This window comes from Rhododendron vialii, chromosome 13a (assembly GCF_030253575.1).
Source record: "Rhododendron vialii isolate Sample 1 chromosome 13a, ASM3025357v1".
NCBI lineage: Eukaryota > Viridiplantae > Streptophyta > Magnoliopsida > Ericales > Ericaceae > Rhododendron > Rhododendron vialii.
The window spans coordinates 1,012,354-1,034,036 of record NC_080569.1 but is presented as its reverse complement, the minus strand read 5'-3'; the positions used below and the strand labels follow the sequence as shown (position 1 = coordinate 1,034,036).

At 37.7% G+C, this 21,683-nt stretch overlaps 2 protein-coding genes across 3 annotated transcripts; one reads left to right on the top strand and one right to left on the bottom strand.

Annotated features, from left to right (window-relative positions):
• Window positions 1–1,072: 1,072 nt before the first annotated feature.
• Window positions 1,073–8,032, top strand: LOC131315062 (poly [ADP-ribose] polymerase 2). The gene is made up of 18 exons (XM_058344121.1): window positions 1,073–1,312; window positions 1,448–1,727; window positions 2,223–2,347; window positions 2,446–2,527; window positions 2,786–3,021; window positions 3,248–3,374; window positions 3,583–3,638; window positions 4,607–4,680; window positions 4,908–4,954; window positions 5,176–5,225; window positions 5,472–5,534; window positions 5,693–5,773; window positions 5,988–6,098; window positions 6,395–6,470; window positions 6,561–6,703; window positions 6,957–7,030; window positions 7,315–7,420; window positions 7,563–8,032. The coding sequence occupies exons 1-18, from the start codon at window positions 1,229–1,231 to the stop codon at window positions 7,653–7,655; spliced, it is 1,908 nt and encodes a 635-aa protein (XP_058200104.1). The 5' UTR covers window positions 1,073–1,228; the 3' UTR covers window positions 7,656–8,032.
• Window positions 8,033–8,402: 370 nt separating this feature from the next.
• LOC131315061 (uncharacterized) lies at window positions 8,403–12,584 on the bottom strand. 2 transcript variants are annotated; one of them, XR_009196586.1, is made up of 8 exons: window positions 12,359–12,584; window positions 10,472–10,615; window positions 10,189–10,256; window positions 10,015–10,065; window positions 9,830–9,889; window positions 9,274–9,699; window positions 9,053–9,172; window positions 8,403–8,595 (listed from the first exon to the last, which is right to left on the bottom strand). XR_009196586.1 is itself a non-coding variant. In XM_058344120.1 (7 exons), the coding sequence occupies exons 1-7, from the start codon at window positions 12,483–12,485 to the stop codon at window positions 8,557–8,559; spliced, it is 915 nt and encodes a 304-aa protein (XP_058200103.1). In that variant the 5' UTR covers window positions 12,486–12,583; the 3' UTR covers window positions 8,403–8,556. The 2 variants fall into 2 exon arrangements, 1 of the variants encoding a protein (XP_058200103.1); XM_058344120.1 differs by lacking the exon at window positions 9,053–9,172 and having other exon boundaries at window positions 12,359–12,583.
• Between the last annotated feature and the right edge of the window lie 9,099 nt (window positions 12,585–21,683).

The window sequence follows — 21,683 nt, the reverse complement described above, 5'->3', positions numbered from 1 at the left end:
CAGAAAGTAGAAACGATTGGGATGAGAGAGAGATAGAGGCAACTGAGAGATAAGTGAACAGGAGAAGGAGTGCTGTTAAAAAAAATAAAAAAAGGAGGAGAAGGAGTTGTGGGCTCAGTCAGCAGTGAGAGAAGAGAAGTACAGAAGAGCAGAAAGAGAGAGAGAGAGAGAGGAGAGTAAAGGGTATAATTGTAAGAGAACAAAAAACATCGTGTCACTAACATTTAGAGTCGTGGCTTTATCGCCTCCCTTACGGTAAGTAAAACAAGACAAGAATGAATCAAGTGGAGAATAATTAGGCAACTGCGACATACAACTCTCTCTTGAAAAATTGAAGAACGAAATCTTAAGATTATTAATTTTTTATACCAGATATCAATGTCACGTGATGACTTAATGCAAGTAGTTAACTAGTAGTAGGGCATGTTCCACTAATTAGAATAATTACATATTTTTTTAATTAAGTACTCTCTTTTTTTTGAAATTAAAGGTTATATATTGTGAGAGAATAACCTGCCTCATAAAGAAAAAATGTACGTAAAAAATAAAAACTTTAGCAGAATGGGGCCGTAGTAAATTTGGTCCGTGCACTTTTGAGTAAGTGGAGTTCTACAAAGCTAAAAAGACTTTTTGAAGGTTTTGGGTCCTTATTCAGATTTTTCTTCGCGTTCGTTAGTTTGTCGTAGCAAAACTTCATAGATTATTGATTCGTTTTGATAAAAGGAATCGGAAAAACAATTTTTTTTTTACTTTTTACCTAAATATTTTGGAAAATACTATCCACTTTCCAGAAAAATTGGGTAAAAGTACATTTTTTTTACTTTTTTGATTTCTCTTGTCAAAATAAATCAATAATCATCAAAAAATTGACACAAAATTAACACGCACCAATTTTTTTTTTATTAGAGCAAAACCTCCACACACAATAATACGGCTAAAAGTTAAGTGAAACGGCATCTAATATTGTCGGTGGGATTGGGCCCCTTGCCGGCCATTTGATATCGAAAGGCCCAAAATCGTATTGCGCAGAGAACTAGTCTCTTCCTCAGCAAGCCATTTGATTTTCCCCTCCCTTTCATTCACTCTCAGTCAGCCACGACCTATTTAAATCTCCCCCTTCTTTTAAAAAACTTCAAACCCTTCCCACGTCCTCTCTCTCTCTCTCTCTCTCTCTCTGTCCCTCTCTCTCTCTCTCTCTCTCTCTCAGTTGCCGGTCTTCAGCCGGAAAATGGCCAGCAAATTCACCGTCGAAGAGCTTCGAACCGAGCTCGCCAAACGCGGACTGAGTACAGCCGGCATCAAGCCCACTTTGGTATCCACTCCCCCCTCTTCTCTTCACCTGTCTTTCTCCATTGTGTGTCCGAGCCAACTTACGTGCCGATGACTGGGACAAAGTCTTCACGTGTCTTTTACTTCCATCCATTAATTGCTACTTTCATAATTGCAGGTTCGGAGACTCGAATCAGCCGTTCGCGAAGAATCCAAGCAGTCGATTGATTCCACCGCTGACGGTTCAAATAGCACGTTGAAGAGGCGGAGGGAAGAAACTCAGGATGGGGATTCAAACGGGGCTGATAAAATCCAGGCGCTGGAAAAGCTTCGGGGTATGGATATTCGAAAGCTGCGCAAAGAAGCCGAGCTTCAAGGAGTTTCTACCACTGGGTCCAAGAAAGAACTCCTTCAAAGGCTTTGTGCCGATTCTCACGACTCCAACGCCGTTATTGAAGGTAACTGGATTTAACTCGTTCGTATGGCTGGCGATTCGACTTGTTTTTGTATATGTTATGTACTCAGGAGGTGTTTTCACTAAACTAAATGGACTAAAACCATGTTTTTACGGAGTAACATTTAGCATAAACAACTTGACTCTTGAAGACTAAAAAATTTAGTGGAAACGCACCCTCAAGTTGTACTTATGGGGCCTCATAATCACACCGTTGGAAAATTCCTCCATTTTCACACACAACTTGAATCTCGGTCGATCCATAATGTAAGGGAACTGCCCCACACGCACGCAAGCAGTGTGACAGTGTGTGTATTTGTGTGTGGTCCTGGCATTTTTGTTGGTTAGACTGCTAATCTCACATAAGTAGGTTATGCGATACTTTGGGTATGTGATAGTAGTAGTTCTCTCACTGTTAGTCTGATTAGATTTTTCACCTTCTGTCTTAGACAGACCTTTCAAACATGGTCATTAATTAGATGTGGTATTTTGGTGGCAGCCAAAGAAGAAGATGCTATTGAAATCAAGGAGGAGAAAATAGTCACTGCAACGAAGAAGGGTGCGGCGGTATTGGATCAATGGCTCCCGGATGAGATTAAGGCAATTTACCATGTATTGCAGCAGGTAAGTCATACCAAAGCTTATGGTGGATGGGTGAGTTTCGATTGACGTCACATTAGCTTGACTGTATTCATTTATCTCTCTCTTTGACTTGTTTGTAGGGTGATGAAATTTATGATGCTATGTTGAACCAGACAAATGTCGGGGAGAACAATAACAAGTTCTATGTCATTCAAGTTCTAGGTTACTATTTTTTCAACCTTGATTTCTTGTACTCCTTTTAACTGGGTAACATAGACACTAGCTTTTTCTTTTAACTGGAAAAGACTGCCAATGTTCAATGTTTTTAATCACTATCATATTATCTTGATACTCAGTATAAATTGCTTTTGTGCAATTGTATTTGTATCCTTGTTCGAGTCATGAACGTCAAACGTTGTACCTCATGGCTTCCCCTTCGGTAATGTTGATCTCTTCATGTACTCTGTTACATAAATGCAGAGTCTGACAACGGGGGTAGATTCATGGTTTACTGTAGATGGGGCAGAGTTGGTGTCAAAGGTCAAGATAAACTACACGGCCCGTACTCGTCACGAGATTCTGCTATCCAGGAATTTGAGCAGAAGTTCTTGGCCAAAACCCAGAACTATTGGTCTAACCGTAAAGAGTTTATATGTCACCCGAGGAGCTACGCTTGGTTGGAAATGGACTACAATGACAGAGAAAAAGAATCAGATGTAAGTTGTCATAATGGTAAACGGCATTATTCTTGTCTAGTTGCTGAATATATTAACATGCTGCATGACTTGGCAATTGGCATAAGTCATAAGGTCGTATCTCGTTGATGTTACAATGAGTTTGTCTGACACTTGCTGTTGTTAATTGTTATAAATCTTGGTGAATCATTTTTAACTTATCACACCATCTTCTTGACTCTTTTGAGGGTCGGATATGTGTTACCAGGTTAAAGGGAAATCCAACACTACAGTGGGAGTGCAGCTCCGGGAAACAAGACTGGAGTCGCGCATTGCAAAGTTTATCTCTCTTATTTGCAATGTCAGCATGATGAAACAACAAATGATGGAAATAGGTTTGTTTTCCCTTTTTTTAATTAGCAATACTATAACTTTGATTGCAATACTAAAACTTTGATATCTTGAACCTTTACGGCTTTACCTCCCAAATAATGGATGCTGGCTCCAAAAGCACGCAGTTGAATTTCTGTTTATCGTATGATCCCTTCTGTTTATTAGATAAATATAGTGTTCTAATAATTTATTTTCCACCTGTAATTATAGGATACAATGCTGAAAAGTTGCCACTTGGGAAGCTTAGCAAGTCGACAATTTTAAAGGCAAGTGTTTGAAGTTTGAGCTATGCATTTGAGTTTTATTTGGACGGTATTGTGTCACATCTGATTCCCTAATATGCAAATGATAACAAGAATGTGCTAGCTGTTGTGTCATTGTTTTTAGTTTTTGCTTCAGTGGTTGCTTCTGAACCAAATGATATTCGAAGTTATGAGGATATTGTGAAGACTGAAGAGTCTATTTCCAAGTTTTTGAACTTATGTTATTAAGCAGAGGAAGGAACTCCGCTTGTTTTAGGGCGTGGTTCATTAGTTTTTTCGCTGTAGAATTGAAAGTTGGAACTACTTCAATGTGCCTTATCAAACCACTTTCTAGTTTGTTGTTACAGAACTTCTCTATGCAAACTGGACGTATATTGAGATCACGTGTAGTTCTGTATAGCTTGAGTGTTGAGTGGTACACCTGTATCCAGTTGGTTTCATAATGTGGATGCCAGCAGCTGAAATGTGCCCTTATCTTTTAGTTAGGGAAAGGGTCCATTCTTATGGATAGTTTTTGTTGACAAAATAGGCCTTGTTGTCCTCCTTTTACTCAGTTTCTACTTTTTTGCTGCTGTGTTTGACTGGAGTTCTTCTTAAATGATTGGTCTTGTTGTTGTAGCCAACTTATGTATTCTGGCTTATCTAAAATTCATCACTACATCAAACTTCCATAATTTTGTAGACTTGTTTGGTGGTCTCTTTCTCTTTTGTTTTTGGTTTCATCCATACGCTCTGCTTACAAGAATGAAGAAAGAGGTGAATTACAGAGTCTATATCATTAGTCTTCTATGCTTTTCCATCATTGCAACTTGCATGATTTCTCAGAAATTAGCGTTCAACCTGAAAAAACTAAAGAAGAAGCACGTTTTTCTACTGCAGTTTTCCGAACTTCACTGAAGAAATGTTTTTTTTCCCCTTCTTTCTCCACTTTCTTTTAACAAAAAACATATCATCTTGATATGGTATGACAGGGCTATGATGTCTTGAAGAAGATTGCTGATGTGATTGGGAAGTCAAACAGGACAAAGCTTGAACAATTAAGCGGGTAAGGTTATGTACATTGCACTCCAGTGTTTTTCCCCACAATGCTTGACTTGACTTGTTTCACAATTCTAATTGCATTTCCACATGATATTTATCATGTGATGTCTCTGTCTGCCTCTTTATAATTCTTGCAATTATGTTGATGTTCTGAACATTCTTAATTGATGCCACTGAGAAAATTGGTCCTGAATAACATAACACTAATTTCGATTCATGTTTTGATTGCAGTGAATTCTACACTGTTATTCCTCATGATTTTGGGTTTAAGAAGATGCGTGAGTCCTCCTTCTCTGTTGTGCCTCTATGCCTCTCTCTCTCCCACAACGCATCCTTGCATGTTCTTTAGTTAATATTCTTTTAGTTGGCTATTTTTCATAATAGAGGAGATTTTTTTGCAAATATATTCTTTAGCCTGCTTTATGCTTTTCTCCATGTTCTGATTAATTCTCTCATCAACATTGGCTTCTGATAAAACACGGTACGAATGTAATGGCAGGTGAGTTTGTCATTGACAGCCCTCAAAAGTTAAAAAGCAAGTTGGAAATGGTAATGTTCTTCCAGTTTCCTCAGTTGAGAACTTCAGATTCTTGTCCACTCATTACCATTTTGTTTCGGGGAATTTTTTTTTCTATATTTATATCTTGTTTCTGAGTGATGATGATATCTAGTATTCTTTCAAGAACTCCGTTCCAATGACCATTAACTTTTTTTTCTTTCCAGATTCCCTGTTTTATGGTTATTCAGTTTCTTTCTTTGTATTTGAGATAACTACTGACTATTGGGTAATGGAAGGTTGAAGCCCTAGGTGAAATAGAGTTGGCAACAAAGTTGTTGGCGGATGATGTTCTGATGCAGGTATTATTTGTCTGGTCTCTTCATTTCTTCTATCTAACCTTGTCTTACCCAATGATAACAATGTTTGCTAGGATAGTGATACTACTATAGCTCCTCTAATGGTTCCTTTTAGAGACTTGTGTAACTCAGGTTTTGTAATTTTTTTGCTATTGTCATAGGAAGATCCCTTGTGCTCTCATTATCAACGCCTTTGTTGTGAGCTTTCGCCACTTGAAGTTGATTCCAAGGAGTTCTCGACGGTATTCATCAGTTACTTTGCTCATTTTATCCGTAACATACTCTTTAACTTAGGAAAGCTATAACCTAAAGGAGCAAAGGTTAAAGTTATCTTGCCTTTTATTGTTCAGCTTGTAATAGTCTACTGTAGGTTTTGCATCTTGTTTGGCTTATCCACCAGATGATATTATGTTTGATGCTTATAATCGATGTCTTCTTCTTTGGGTCCACGTCTAGATTGCAAGGTACGTCAAGAACACTCATGCAAAGACACATTCAGGCTATGGAGTCAACATAGTTCAGATATTTAGGGTGTCAAGAGAAGGTGAAGAGGAACGGTTTCGAAAGGTGTGCAATCCTTTATTCCTATTCTCTTCTTGACATCTATCTGTCTGGGTACTCTTATCTGTCATAGGGACGAACTTTCCCTTGTGGGGCAGTGATGAGTCTCCACCTTCTGGTTCAAATAAGAGGAGTTAGTTGCGCCCAGGCCAGATTCACGGGGCTACGCGTCCTATTGCCCTATTCTCTCTCAATTGCCTACTTCGTGCTTGCAAATTTTCTACCATTGCAAACTTGCAATATATTTATGTAATCTGCGGTGTTTTAACTTAGCTTGACTGCCCTTTCGCTTTTTTAAGCAGTTTTCGAACACAAAAAATAGAATGCTTTTGTGGCATGGTTCTCGCCTCACAAACTGGACTGGAATACTATCCCAAGGTCACTATTTCTGTCTCTTCTGGAGTATATATGTTCTTGTTACTAATTGGTGAAATAGATCTAACTGCTAGATGCCATGCCTGCCTCCAGGTTTGCGCATTGCTCCACCAGAAGCACCTGCAACAGGTTATATGTTTGGAAAGGGGGTTTATTTTGCTGATATGTTCTCCAAGAGTGCAAACTATTGCTACTCAAGTTCTGCATGTACCGCTGGTGTCCTGCTTTTGTGTGAGGTTTGTCTTTGCTTGAGATAAAACGTTATATTCATATTATAGCAGAAAATGGTCTTTCAGTGGAGTAACACAGATTACCAATCAAGTTTCACACTGGAATTATCTGGAATTGGTTATGTTGTACTATCAAAAATCTGTTACGACTTACAAATATATGCTTTTAGTTCAGTGAGTTTTTGCATTAAGAAATATTGAAAAACTTTCTCGTGGTTGAATTTTCGTATTCTAAATATTTGAACTGGGGTTTTCATAGGTTGCATTGGGAGACATGGCTGAGTTGTTAACAGCAAATTATAATGCCGAAAAACTGCCAGAGGGAAAGCTCAGGTTCTATTTCCTTGATTTAATTTCCTGTTGGAATCTCCTTTCATTCTATTGACTAAATTGAACATCTGCATTTGGCTTATCTGCTTTTTGAAAAATGTTAAAAATGTGCCGTAAGCTCCATGACTCAACCATGCTTAAAACATATGTCCTGCGGTTTCCAAGATTATAACCATCTATTTGCTGCTCTCTTTTTTTGTTTAATCTTCCTCTGTATATATCCTGGCAACTCTTGTTGCAAACGTGGTTTTAGCTCGGAAGCTAATTGTTGAAACCTAATGTCGCAGCACAAAAGGAGTTGGTGCAACTGCTCCAGATTTCTCAGAGGCTCAAATGCTTGAAGATGATGTTGTTGTTCCCCTTGGAAAGCCAAAAGAGCAAGTCGGCCCTAAGGTAAAATCCCTTTAACTGGTGAAAGACTGTTACTGTTTCGTATATTATTTTGCAGGACTTCAATATTTCAACTTCCAGCATGCTACCCTTCTACTTGTTTGAGGTAACTTATAAAAAATAATGCATACAACAACTCTTTCAGGGTGCTTTGCTGTACAACGAGTACATAGTCTACAATGTGGATCAGATAAGGATGCGCTACCTTGTTCAAGTAGATTTCAATTTCCGGAGGTGATCATCCAGTCTCGGGATATAATTCTCACTTTCTGCTGATTTGCTAGAAAAGCTGTTTTTATTCAGCTTTTGCTAGAAAAGTTTTGTGTCGATGAGTATTACCTCCTTAACCGAAGGAATTATGTACCTTATGCATCTCTGCGTCAAGCAGATTTTCCCCCTTAACCGAAGGAACTATGTACCTTATGCATCTCTGCATCAAGCAGATTTTTGAAGAGGGGAGGTTACTGTGTTCAGGAGGAGATTCACCAGCTTGGGCTTAAGACTGTCAATCCTTCTTATGTGATTAGTGGTTTTGCTGCGTGAAACAGAAACGTATTCATGTAATATAATATATTACAGTTATCAATGATGGAATGGTTCACAGCATTTTCTCGACCTTTATTTTCATTGCGGAATTATATCAGTGGTGTGACTGGTTGCGGATATAACTGTTCCACTTTTGTCAAGCTATTGGCAAACTATGGGTGATTCACATTTCCTCTAATTTTTAATTACAACCCTACTATTTCCTCTAATTTTTAATTACAACCCTACTATTTCCTCTAATTTTTAATTACTTCTGCTCAATCACTCAATGTGTCTACATATAGCTCTATTGCCATTCGATATTTTATAGCTCTATTGCATTAACATCATAACGCCTCCAAATAATTCTAGATGGATCCAAATACCGTCATGGGTCACTGAAATGTACATGGAGAGAGAGAGAGAGAGAGAGAGATGACAGTCTCCAGAATCAGAGAAGTGGGCACCAAAAAATGATTGATTTATAGTACATATGAGAAAAGAAGGAAGAAAATTATACAACACGGTCTTTTCATCTCTGTACATAAAGACTCACTAAAACCCAAATTGCTGTTTTCATCTTCAATTCTAATTCTTCTCAGAGTCTACAAGATTCACTCAGGCCTCAGCCCTCTCACTGCAGCAGCAAATATCTGCAGATTTGTTAACAAAGTCAGTAAAGGAAGTAATCGGCAAAACACTCCCTCTATGTCTTCGAGTACAACAAGTGTTATTCCAGGCCCCAACGGATTAATAAACCATAATCCTGTAGCAACAAGCAATACCAAAACATGTTGAAGGAAAATCTTGAAGTACATCTGATATTATAGTACACAATTAAGGCCTCTTTTTTGTGCTCTAAAGATGGGAAAAGTCAATTTTCAGGGAAAGGTCTGTAAATAAAATGTTTGAAGAAAAGGAGGACTCTACTCTTATTTCATGCACAATTTTGCATGTAGAACTTTTTCAACTAATTTCTGGAATTCGGATAGTTTCCAAAGCTGTAGCTTCTTAGAAGTATGGTTTTTCAGAATAATCAAACGACTTGTCTCCTGAACGACAAGCTCACAAATAGGACGACTTAGTGCAAAATATTTAGTGCAAATTCACCATTCTTATGAGCCAGATAACGATATCAAACCACAAGATATACACCCAGATTCATTCCAGATGTCATCGTCTTTCGGATTGCCACTCAATGTACAACTGCTCCATTCCTGCGTTAATGTCCTATTCGTGGTATTCTCATGAGTAACGCATATCCGACTGAAGCACTGTAAATACCTATCATAAGTCCTAAGAAATTAACTGCTTGTAAAACAATCGCATACCTTAGAATGAGGTCCGAGACGGTGGCTTGATTCAGCATGCAAAAATTGTTTAGGGTAACTACCACTGTTGCCCTCATTATGATGACGAGCCAGAGTGCCCACTTCATTGGAAACCATCTTATGCTCAGCAGAAGAGTTGTTCTTCAATTGCCACTGTCTTGTAAAATTCCTCGTATTCCTACTGTTAAAGGCATTATTTTCTAAATTCTGACCCTTCTTTGAATACTGTGTCGCTGCTGCACTTGCAGCAGCTATGGCTGCACTGAGACTTGATGATTTCTCAATTTCAGATGCTTTAGATTTGGGGAAGCATGCAGAAATGGATCCTGGCTTCAGGGAAAAAGGATCTTGTGGGTTTGGAAGTCGGAACTTCACGAGCAGTGAACTGTCAACTGGGATAAGATCTCCCATAGCAGCCTCGTATATCTGCACAAAATATCAAGGAGCATAGGAGAATGTCCACTTGCATTTGCCTAATTCAAGGAGCATAAATAACGTCTATTTGGTGTTGCATATAGACCAACACAGAACATTAGCTTTTAGCTCCAATAATTACCTTTCTTTCCAAGTCATAAACACCGTGAAAACCTCGCATCTCAATTGGAACACACAATTTCTGGATTGACAAAAATTATTCAATCAACACGTTTTGTGCAGAACAGCATGCATGAGAATACCGTAATTAGGTAAAAGAAGTTAAAAAGTCGTACGACAAAGCAGTAGAAAGGAAACACTACTTACTTGTGGCTGTTCACAAAGCCAGCAAAAATCGGTTAGTGCTTCTAGCCTCACCTATAATGAAGAAATAGAGTAGATCAATCCAAAGCAGCCTCAAGTAAAAAGAAAATTAATGTTTTTACGATCACTAATGCAACAATATTAGAAACAAAAGGGAAAGGTTGTTCAGTAGCCCACCCCTTCAGGCACCTCATTCCAGCATGCTAGTTCTTCACGCCTAAGGCAACCAACCACTTCAATGCAACCTGTGGTATGGACAAAAGCATTCAAGTTTGTACGTTTCTGCTGCATCTATAGACGTGCACTAGTGTTTTACTTCGAAAGCAGTTAATTCTTGTTTTTGACAATCTACAAATGAAACGAGCAGAATTTCAAGAAAAATAGTGGCCATAAGCTCAAGGTGATTTAAAAGAAGAGATTCTAAGTTTAGGAAGTTAAAAAATTAAAATTTCTTGAATACCAATAAGTCTTGAAACTGGATACTGTTGTGGAAACTTGAGATCTGTAATCCCATTAACAGCATAGATTTCCCGATAAAAGTCCTCCATAGCTTTAATGGTAGCAGCATCTGGAACTTTACCAGCAGCATGGATCCAAATACGACCTTCAAGAACAAGATTTCCCAGACTTCAATGATAAACTAAGTCAACAAGCTTCAAGTTTTTGAATTCTACCCGCTAGCAAGGTAGAAATTTGATTTTCATATTATCGGAAGGGGAGAAAAGTGAGCCATCTTTTGAGAAAACCCAATACTCCCAATTTTGCTAAAATAGTTTAAATATCTTAATAACTCGTCCAAACCATATACTACCTAAGTACCAGCCACAAGGAAACCAAGTTCACGAAGTATACTCAGACTTCCTACTACTACCAGCTACTCTTGCAGCCAAAAAGAGATGAATTTCCCTGCTTCCCCTTTGATACAGTAGATGAATCTTCTATTTGATGAAGTAGAAAGGAATAAAAGACCCAACAAGCCACAAGATCATATAGCTGCCACCACAGAATGCGATGGTAAAATTCGGCCTAGAGGAACAAATTTCCACAAAGGCATCCCAACCCAAAAACCAATCTACTAGGATGTGGCTACTGAATTGGTCGATAACCCAACGTTACAGTTACAATTGGTGATCATAAACATATCCTTAGCAAAAAAAATTAACAAACAAACAAATAACTTCAATGAAACGACTTATAAATTTCGAACATGTGTTGCACAAGTCATGCGCGAATATTCCTTCCATACTATCAGGCCGCGGTAGTCCTGCGGGTGCTACTCCGTGAGCACCTCTCTGCGACGGTCCCTGGTTCTTTATCCGCCAAGCCGCAAGATTTTCAGTAATCCTTGATGAATGGTGTGGTCGAGATCGGCCTCGGTTTTGCCTTTGCTGTTAGGCAGGCAAGGTCAAAACTCGGTTCTACCTTGCCGCTAAAGTGGCCTGGTCATGATCCTCTTTCAGTCGTGCCAATACCGCGACCAAGCCTCTAATGGCTTCTTCTAGGGCCCTGCCAAGCTGACCGTCTGCGGAACGCTGTCCGGGTCAAGTTGCTTGAAGGGTCGACGTCTTTCTGTGTTGTGCCCAAGTCTTCGGGGAAATCAGTTCCCCATCGACATCTCCTTACCTCATTGGTTCATGGCCAAGGTAATGGCTCGCAGCCTTAGACTCGCGGCCAATTAGTTCGGTGTGCCTGCACGCTCGCTCGGCCTGCCTACTTGTTCACCTGCACAACCTGGCTGCCTTGGCTTTGGGTGGCTAGATCGCACGGTCAGCCTAAGTTAGCTCAGGCGGCCAGCTTGCCCCCCTTCGCTCGGGCGGCCAGCCCACCTTGGCCATCCAGCCTCCATGCTATTCAATCTCAGCCCGTTCAGCCATGGCTAGGCCATCCGGTCCAGCACATCTGGCTAGGCCCAGGTCATTCGGCCACTGGGTTCCATTTGGCCATCCAGCCACTGGTCGCCGGGCCCATCCGGTCGTAGGGCATCCGGCCTGGCACCCGGGCTTGGCCACCCAGTCCCTTTGGGCACCCATGCTTCGGTGACCCAAGGACGTGCCATGTGGCGTCTCGTTTATTGCGCCTCGTGCCTGCGTAACTTTTACCCTCTAGACACATCAAATTTCAATAGGTTTTTCACTCAGTAGGAACCAGCAACTACAGATGTCAGCGTTTACAGAAGAATCCCAATTAAATATAGTTCTTGGACGATTTCACAGCAACAAAACAGGGTTAAACCTCGATTGTCAGTCTGAAAAAACCTAAAGTTAGAAGTTCATAATAAGGGTATTCTCTTAAAGAATTGGGACAAAGGAGGTGGTTTTGGTTTTGGTTTTGTTAATGTTAGTGTTACCTCTGATGGGGGCAGGCCAAGAGCGGCCTTCGATGCGCTTAACGCCATGAACAAGGAGTGAAGCCCATGGTTGGTGCATCGTCAGACATGGGTTCCTATTCTTCCCATTCTTTCTGCTTCCTTCCATCTCTCTCTCTCTCACTCACTGTTGCGTCAACAGGGAATATTTTATGACGGCGCCTGCGTAATTGTTGATTGTAACTAGATTTGTTGTTGCGTAAAGGGAGATTCCTGAATCCGAGTGCTACATCTCTGGACTTATCTCGAAACAAAAATGGAAAAAACAACTGACCGGGCTTGGCCCATGATTTTCTTTTGGGGAGTGAAGAGGCCCATGGCTCGTGGCCCATGTTCGTTTTTTTTCCCAATAATACAAGGGAAGGGAATTGGTCAATTAGAGTTCGAATCCTGGGAGCTCCTCCATTCTGACAAATATAAATAAATCAAATCAAACTACTATCGACCCCATGAGAGAATGGAGAGTGGAAGTGGTGAATCCACACATCATCGGCCCCATAAGAGTGGCTAGTAAGTAAGTTTTTGTCTCTCTGAACACAGGTCAAAGTAAACTCGAGAGGCAAAATATATCGTTATTGTTAAGTTGACAAGACAGAATAATTTATTAGTTCGGGCCACTAGTCTCGGAGTACCATCCATATTAGTCATTTTTTTATCAATAGCTCTAGAGTCGTAATTTTGGATAACCAGATAATTTTTTACAATTAGTAATTTTTAGATAAAGCGTTGTCACGTCCAATACAGATTTTGAGAGCTGTGAGTATTCATTTTTTACGAGCTCTATGCTGAATCTATGCGGTTTATTATGAATCACATACCAATATGGCAATATGTAGTGGAAAAAGTTCATGAAGCATTGCAACGCCGAGCACTTGAGAAATTGTTCAGAGGTTCCCTCTGCGACTGCATCCGGGACCCTACCAAACATTCTGCCGAGCGGGTGCATGGTGTATTCCAATTTTAACCGTTCAAAAGTGTTTTCAACTGTCCAAATTAAACAACGAATTCTTCTAGAAAAGAGTCACTTTTTCTTATTTTTAATCCGGACTATTGATTGTCGGAATAGACGATCTAAATGCGCTTGGCAGCATCCTGGTCCCTGCGATTGCGTACCAAGTTCACTCAAAATGACATGATCAGAAGCCTAGCTTGTGAGTGAGTCTCTGTCCTCCCACAGTAAAGACAGAAACCTAAAATAATCAATGAGGGGACCGAAACCAAACACTCCAATACCTACTGGTTTCGTTGAGAATCGAACAGATAACCCCACCGGTTCACAAAAAAAAAAACAGATAACCCCACCTACTGTAAATTTTACTCCAATTGTTTATGCTTAATCAACTTTTGGCATCGCTAATGACCCATAAGAAATACTACTAAAATTAGGTATACACAGTAATACCCGACACAGGTTACAATCAACAGTTAGGACTGGAAAGTGCTGTTTGCCCATTGCGGTTTTATATATTCATAACGCTTTTATGGTTCAAGTCGTTTACATTGTAGTTGTTTAATGACCGTCGTCCTTCTTTAATTTGACCTTTTTACGGGAGAAGAAATGACGAACAAATAAAAAGTAACAGGAATAGAAATACTAGTAATTGATTTCGATCACTCTTTTGAATAATTTTACTCTTTTTCTATAGTAGTGAACTATATAAGCAAAAAGTACATTCAAGTTTAACACACTTTCATGTTTTAAGCACCTTAACATTTTATCTTATTATCTTATTTTTTATTTTATTTTTTTCCGCGTAAGAGTTGAAATGAATGGAATAGGAGTTACTATATAAAGATTTGTAAAAGTATAATAATTTAGAAAAACTCTTCGAAATATAAAAACTTTTTACAGTGTATCATATGCCAAATTCGTATGTTTTTTTTTTTTTTGTCAATCGATGGAAAAGATCATTTACATCATATATGAAGTACATAGTACAAGTTCGAGACACTTCATCAATTGTAAGAGTCCACGAGATAACCAAACCCAACAACTCAACCAATATAATAAATAAGCCCATTATAAGGTAGAAACAAAGGAAAATGTCGGCCCATGACGTGTTTTGATAATTAATACCTGCCAAGGACCTGAGAACATTTGTTAATGCTGAAAATGTCTTTGGCGGGTATTAATTATCAAAATATGTCACTAGCCGTCATTTTCCCTAGAAACAAAGAAAGAAAAGAAAAGCTCTCTAAGAGAAAAATACCCACATGCAAGTGGGGAGACTCGAACTCCTGACCTCGTAATGAGACGCCAAATTTTTATGTTAGTGGTACTCAAGTTATGCATCAATATATTGATCATGAAAGTGAATTCAAATTATGAATTACTACATATTAGATTGGGGGTTGAAATTTAATAAACTATGCATCCGGTTGGCCGGTTTAGTTACGAAATTTCGTAACAATGCATGTTTTACAAATTCATGTAGCTCGACTTGTACATTACGGATGTCAGGTTGTGTTCCACATTTTTTTCGTAAAAAATACTCTCATTTATTCTCGCTTCCCAAGACAGGCCATTCTCTCACAATATATCACATTTAATTCAAAAAATAAATTATTTTTCGAAAAAATAAATACTTATTTCTTAAACGGGAACATGGCCTACATGTGGTGTACGGATGGGTAGCCTACTGAAGCCAATGTCCGTAAATTTAAACTTGATTTTTATGTTAAAAATTGCAGACGTTTAATTAACCACTACTCCAACATGCACACTTTATTGGGTTGGTAACTTAGGAAGCAACGAAGAACTAACAGCTAGCACTAATGGTGGGTTATTGTTCCTCTTCCGTGGAGGCTAATGTTCGAACCCCATGAAGAGCGAGGTTTGGGGTTTAAGAACTATTTATGAGTTCATACTGGCTAATATTTCACTAGGGTCCTGTTTCGGAACGTGAAATAAGTACTTATTTTTTAAGAAGGCAATTTCAAGCTAAAAAATGATGGGTTTATTGAAATCTAAAAATATGCACTATGAATTTTGTTTGAAAGATCTCATTGAGATTTTTAATACGGTGCAAAAAAATAAAAAAATTATTTTTCAATTTACATTATTTTTTAGTTTGAAAATGTGAAATAAATATTTATTTTTTAAGAAAGTGTTCTGAAACGGGCTCTAATTCTCACCAACTATACAATATTGAAAACAAAAAAAAGAATTAATTCAGGCACGTTCAAATGGTTGTGTGATGCATTAAAAGTTGGAACCCGGGCATATTAAAGAAAGCTGTTTGGCAAAATGAAACACGACAGTCTGTGCACAGTACACGTTAGCCAAGGAGGTCCCTTTTTTTTTTTCATGACATCAAGGTTCCGGATCAGCTTCCGTGCATTTAAACTGATTCTCTTTCTGGACTGATTAAAGGTAGATCATTCATACTGGGACTAAGAAATTACGTTTTTGCTGATCGACCACAACAATAAAAAAACTAATCCCATCAAAAATAAAAAACTAACCGAACTAACCCTCGGGACTTAGTCCCTCTCACATTACATCCGGTGTTTCGCGTCTAACTTCAATGTATGGAACAATCGAGAAGGATATGAATAAATGCCAGTAGTCTTGTCTTAGTACTAGTAATTTCGAAGTTAAAAACTTAAGAATAATGGAGGGTAGGCCATGGGAATGAAAGCAACGAGCTGTTTGGAAATTTGACTGAGCTGGGCCAGGAGCCTCAACTAGCACGACCCCACTTCCCAAATTGTTTCTAGATTCTCAGAATCTAGAAAGAGACGGCTTCATCAAGAAAATAAAAAATTGTGATGAAACAAATTAAATAAAAATTAAAGAAGATTCTTTTTTTTTTTTCTTTGGTCGGTTGGAAATTTAAGAAATAAAGAAGGGGCAAATTTCACTGACCTCCCCTGGGGTTCCTGACACAAGCACTGACCTCTCCTGAGGTTTCTGAAATTTCACTGCCCTCCCTTGCTTTTTCTAACTTTTTCAAGATGCCCCCTTCCGTTAATTTCTCCTGAAACGGTGTTAACTTTCTTTATAAAATGACTGACATACCCTTGCCCTTCCATCTCTATGCCTCCAAACACTCTTGGCCATTAAAACCTATGCATTTCTTTACCAGTTATTTTTTTTTCTTTTTTTATTCATACTTCGAAAATTCACTTCATCTTTTTCTCACTAGTTACCATTGTCGTCTTTTTCTTCTTCTTTTTTTCACTAGTAAAAACAGTAAACATTTGGACGGGTTAAAAAATGTGGTTAAAAAATTAAGTGCTCCAATTTTCAATCCGTTTGAACCAATGTAAAAATCTTATTTTTTTAATTATTTTATTCTAAAAGGTCATAATTAATTTTTGACTCTAAGGCTATCATATGAGAGTCTTAAGAGAGTTGTAGAACAAAATGAAGAGCAAAGACTTAATTATGAGAGCTCTAACGATAAATATTAATTATAACCCTTTAGGATAAAATGATCATAAAAATATGATTTACGCACCTGTTTAAACGAATTGAAAATTGGAGCACTTAATTTTTTAGATTGTTTATATATTAAAAAATAAGATTCAAAAATTAAATACTCCAATTTTTAATCCGTTTGAATCGGTGTAAATATCTTTTTTTTTTTTATCATTTTATCCTTAAGGATCATAATTAATTTTTGGTTATAGAGCTCTCATATGAAAGCCCTAAGAGAGTCATAAAACCAAATAAATTAAAAAGAAGAAGAAAAGGTCAAAAGTTCTGCAGCCGTACCATTTGTCGTCTTGTACTTGGCTGGCTACAAGTGACTAGCGAGAGTGGCCTGGGATATTTTGCTTAGTTGATTGTCGTGTGGGTTGGATGGGAAAATAAAACAAAGGCTCGTTACTATTACCAACAAAGGCTCGATTATATTGTTGAGCCTGTACCAAAAAGCGGTTTAAGGATATAACATGCTCTATATTAATCCAGTGATTTGTAAAATCTAAAATAAGGGAATTAAAAATTCAAATTTAAGAAAAAAAATGTAAACCCAATGCACAAGACTCCCGCTATTGCGGTGTCTGGAAAAGGGTTAGTGGAACTCCACCTTATAATATAATTATCATCTCAAATTTAAAAAAAATATAGTCATCATCGTCAAGTTTTTTTTGGATACAATAGTCTTATTTGAAATTGAAATCTCAAATATTAGTTTACTCAAATTTTTATGTTACAAGAAGGACCAATAAATTTTATTATGAGAGAATAAAAAACCTTGACTACATTATAGTTTGGGAAAAAATAGGTCTACAATAACAAGAGAGGCCAAAAGGGTATTTTGGACACTTTAAAATCATAAAAACATGACCTCAGCATTAATCACCGAATTTTGTGAAAATATTTAACAGCCATGTAACGGAAGGGGGCATCTTGATAAAGTCAGAAAAAGCAAGGGAGGGCAGTGAAATTTCAAAAACCTCAAGGGAGGTTAGTGCTTGTGTCAGAAACCTCAGGGGAGGTCAGTGAAATTTACCCATAAAGAAGAGATTCGTACCCCCCCCAGATCCTTCCTCTAGTACTCGACACGTTGACGGGAGAAATTATTCGATGCCCCAAGGGCAATGACAGGTGTTGCCCCCAACGAGAGCCCTAGAGTCAAAATTTAATTATGACCCTTTAGAATTAAATGATCAGATAAATAAAATCTTCTCACCCATTCAAACGGATTGAAATTTGAAACACTTAATTTTAGAGAAAAGGCTGTGTCTAGTGGAACAAGAGAGAAGAAAACGCGTGTCAGTAGATATTTAAGTGGGAGGTACCTGCTGATAAAAAAAAAAAAAAACAAAACAAAAGGTCGGGGGCAACACCTGCAATTGCCCTTGGGGCATCGAATAATTTCTCCGTTGACGGTGTCAGTGACTCAGTATAACAGCGCCGCATGCATCCCAATGGCTGAGATACTTCCTCACGCTTTCCAAACTCACGCATCCTTTTCCCCGTCTGAAAACTTTTTTTTCCCCCTTTCTGCTATTTATTTATCGTCCTTTCTGTTATTTTTGAGAATTCCTCAACCGAGCTTGTTCGTTTTGGGGTTTTGAAGGAAATTTTTCAAAGCAATGAGTGAAAAAATAAATTGAAAAAATTTATTAAAAATCATTCATTTAGATTTTGAGATTCCAAACGAACAAGGTCAGTGCAGGACCCTCACATGCTCCTCTCACGTAAGTATGTGGATTTATCTTCAAAATATGTAAGGATGAGCATTGCTCTTGAAACACAAAATACACTCTCTCTTAATGATAGAGAAATTTTTCGGTGCCGGATGGGCATATGAGTATATCGCATGTGGTACTTGTTCGGCACATTCAGGCTGTCCAATACATTTTTGGACGGTTTGGATTGAAATATTCTTTCTTATCTCATCTCAACACTTTCTCTCTTTTTTCTCTTTCTAAATCCGAGCCGTTCGCCGAGCGGGCACCACGTGGTACTCACCCTTTTCCCTTAATGATTGGCTGAAGAAAAAGTATGGGACAAAATGAATCCATCACTCATCAATCAGATGGAGTATTTAAAAGCTCTTTTAATTAAGATGATTCATAGCCCTTAATTTGATTAGATTCGAGAAAACGGGAAGAGTGCATTGAAAATTCTACGATTTTGAAGGTGCGTCTAAAACTAACGGTGGAGTAATAGACATACGTTGAAATTACAAATCTCAGAAACACATTTTACGCAACTCTATAATTTTTTCCAATGCACTTATTCCACATTATTATCTTTTAAATTTTGATGAAGGTTTGCTAGAAACACACACCTTTTGCATTAACGCTAACAGGGCCGGCTAAAGGGGTAGGCCAGGGAAGCACGTGCTTCGGGCTCCCAAAAAATGATAAAAACGAGGGCCCCCAAAATTCTAAAATCCCTATATATATGTGTGTATATGGCCCAAATTTTTTATTCTGCATTTAGCCTCCTTTACACAAAATGGGCCCAATTGAAATTTAGGAGCCACAAAATAGGCCCAAACGGTAGAATTACTTATTAGAAACACTGGGACGATCAAAAAAAAAAAAACCGCTTGAGGAGTTGGGGACTATGGAGGCTTAATTAGTACGTTTGCAGCAAAAAGTACAAGAAGACTAATTTTCAAATGATGAATTTTAAGGTATTGTAATAGTTGGATTTTTTTTGGGATAATATGCTTCTATTTCGTAATGGTAAATATTTTGTAATGGTTTTTTTATGAGACTTTTTGTAGACCACTTTTGTATGAAAAATATAGGGAGGTCTTATTCAAGAGATTTGCTTCCAGCGTCCAAAATTTATGAGCCGGCCCTGAATGCTAACAAAAGTACTACACACACAATGGTTGTGTAAAACACAACACGCAACTAATCTCTAGCCGTCCATTGCTGTAATAAATGGTCAGGATTCATTCAAACTCTTCCCCATAAAAGTTCAACTTTTTCTTGGAAGGGTTTTTTTAAAATCTAGACCGTCCAAATACATCTGGACGGTCAGAATTAGGCCCACAATCAACGCACCGATTGTGCAAGTAGCATTTTTGTAACGCTAACTAGTCAATAGTAGTCATAGACTAAGAATTTTAAATAGGAAAAAGACAAAAAAAAAATGGAGTGTCAATATCTAAAAGGAGAGCGCAAAAATCAATTTTCTTTAAAATTATTTGTTCTATTTATCGTATGGGTTACTATTAGGGATGATGCTATGGTGTCCCCAGTCATTTTGGGGACACCGTAATTTTTGGCATAACTTCACCATTATGAGCATAACTAAAATTCATTACAAGCATAACAGAACCCAAACAAAACATAACCAAGAAATATCCAAAAAACCAATCCAGGCATAACTAAATCCAACCAAGGCATGCATAACAATCAAGTTATGCCTTATTATGGTTCTGTTATGCTTATAATGGTTTTGGTTATACTCATAATAGATTTTGGTTATGCTCATAGTGGTTTTGTTATGTCAAAAGTTACGGTGTCCCCAAAATGACCGGGAACACCGAAGTCATTCCCTACTATTAGACTTGAATAGTATGATAAAACCCTTTTTTTTGTATGATACACAATATCAGGCCCTGTTTCGCTAAGGTTCTTATTTTTTAAATAGTTATTTTTCGTTTTACAAAACAGGTTATTCTAAAAAAAGTACTCCATCCGTCTCATTTTTATTGTCTATTATTCTGTTTGTCTCTTTTATGTCTTTTGCATATATCTTTTAGTATGAATCTTGAAAAATATGCAATATGGATCTTATTTGATAGATATCGATTAATTCTTTAATACAAAATTATAAAAAAACATTATAGATTGAAAGATATAAACAATTAAAAAATGACATACAATAAAAATGGGACAGAGGGAGTACTTATTTAAAATATAAGTACTTATTTAAGTTAATAGAACATTAAATTGATCAAACCATACAAAAAGTTTGAATAGTTTAAATGCAAGCCGTGCCTAGCACACAGTATTATTATTAAAGAAATGATAATGCCAAAACTGTTTTTGTTGGTGCTAAAACGCAAGTACACAAAAGGCTTATATCATATGTAATGTACAAAGTTTTTATGCACTGGAGTTTTGACACCAATAAAAACAGTTTTGGCATTATCACCACATTATTATTATTATCAAAAGGGGGTAATTTGCTGGCATATCTAGGGGTAACAAGGACATTTCAAATCCGGTTTAGGAAACAACACAGCAGGTGGAACCGTGGAAGGCCACCTGTAAGTAGATGAGAGGATATTTGCGTATGATTACCTAATTTGAGTGAGTTTTCTTTTTAAAAAAAAATGAAAAATTACATTGATTTGAATGGAAGTATTAAAAACTTATGTACGAAATTACTTTATTTTATAATCTAAACATTACAAGTTTTTGCATAGTGGTCTTTTAAGAGCGGAAGTACATTATTACACAAATACAAAAAATAAATATCATACGAGGTTTGAAGTTATTAATTCTGACATATTCAAAAAAAAAAAAAGTTATTAATTCGATGATTATTAAAAAAAAACAAACAAAATACTACACAAGAAATGTTAGAAACACAAATTTTCAATATTGTTGGATGCATGTGAGTTTACATTACATGTGGTTGTACTACTTCCCCGCACTCCGGTACAGCTGGTGGTAGTGAGGACGGCACTTCATAGCCGGTTGAGGAAAGGAAACAACTTGGGAACACGGCTCTTTGCAGAGGTGTGAAACGGGTCGGGATTGATACATCGCATTTAAATATTGCACAACACGATAAGAAAATAGCACGTCACGATAGAATTGAGTAAATGGGCCAATATAGCATGACATGAAATACGATTGGTATAAAGCTAAACGAGCT

Coding starts and splice junctions, on each gene's coding strand:
- LOC131315062 (XM_058344121.1), top strand. CDS start 1,229: ATGGCCAGCAAATTCACCGTCGAAGAGCTTCGAACCGAGCTCGCCAAA. Junction 5,226..5,471: donor TAAAAAGCAAGTTGGAAATG/GTAATGTTCTTC, acceptor GGGTAATGGAAG/GTTGAAGCCCTAGGTGAAAT. Junction 5,535..5,692: donor CGGATGATGTTCTGATGCAG/GTATTATTTGTC, acceptor CTATTGTCATAG/GAAGATCCCTTGTGCTCTCA.
- LOC131315061 (XM_058344120.1), bottom strand. CDS start 12,485: ATGGAAGGAAGCAGAAAGAATGGGAAGAATAGGAACCCATGTCTGACG. Junction 9,890..10,014: donor GGCTTTGTGAACAGCCACAA/GTAAGTAGTGTT, acceptor TTGTCAATCCAG/AAATTGTGTGTTCCAATTGA. Junction 8,596..9,273: donor GTCTCGGACCTCATTCTAAG/GTATGCGATTGT, acceptor ACAAATCTGCAG/ATATTTGCTGCTGCAGTGAG.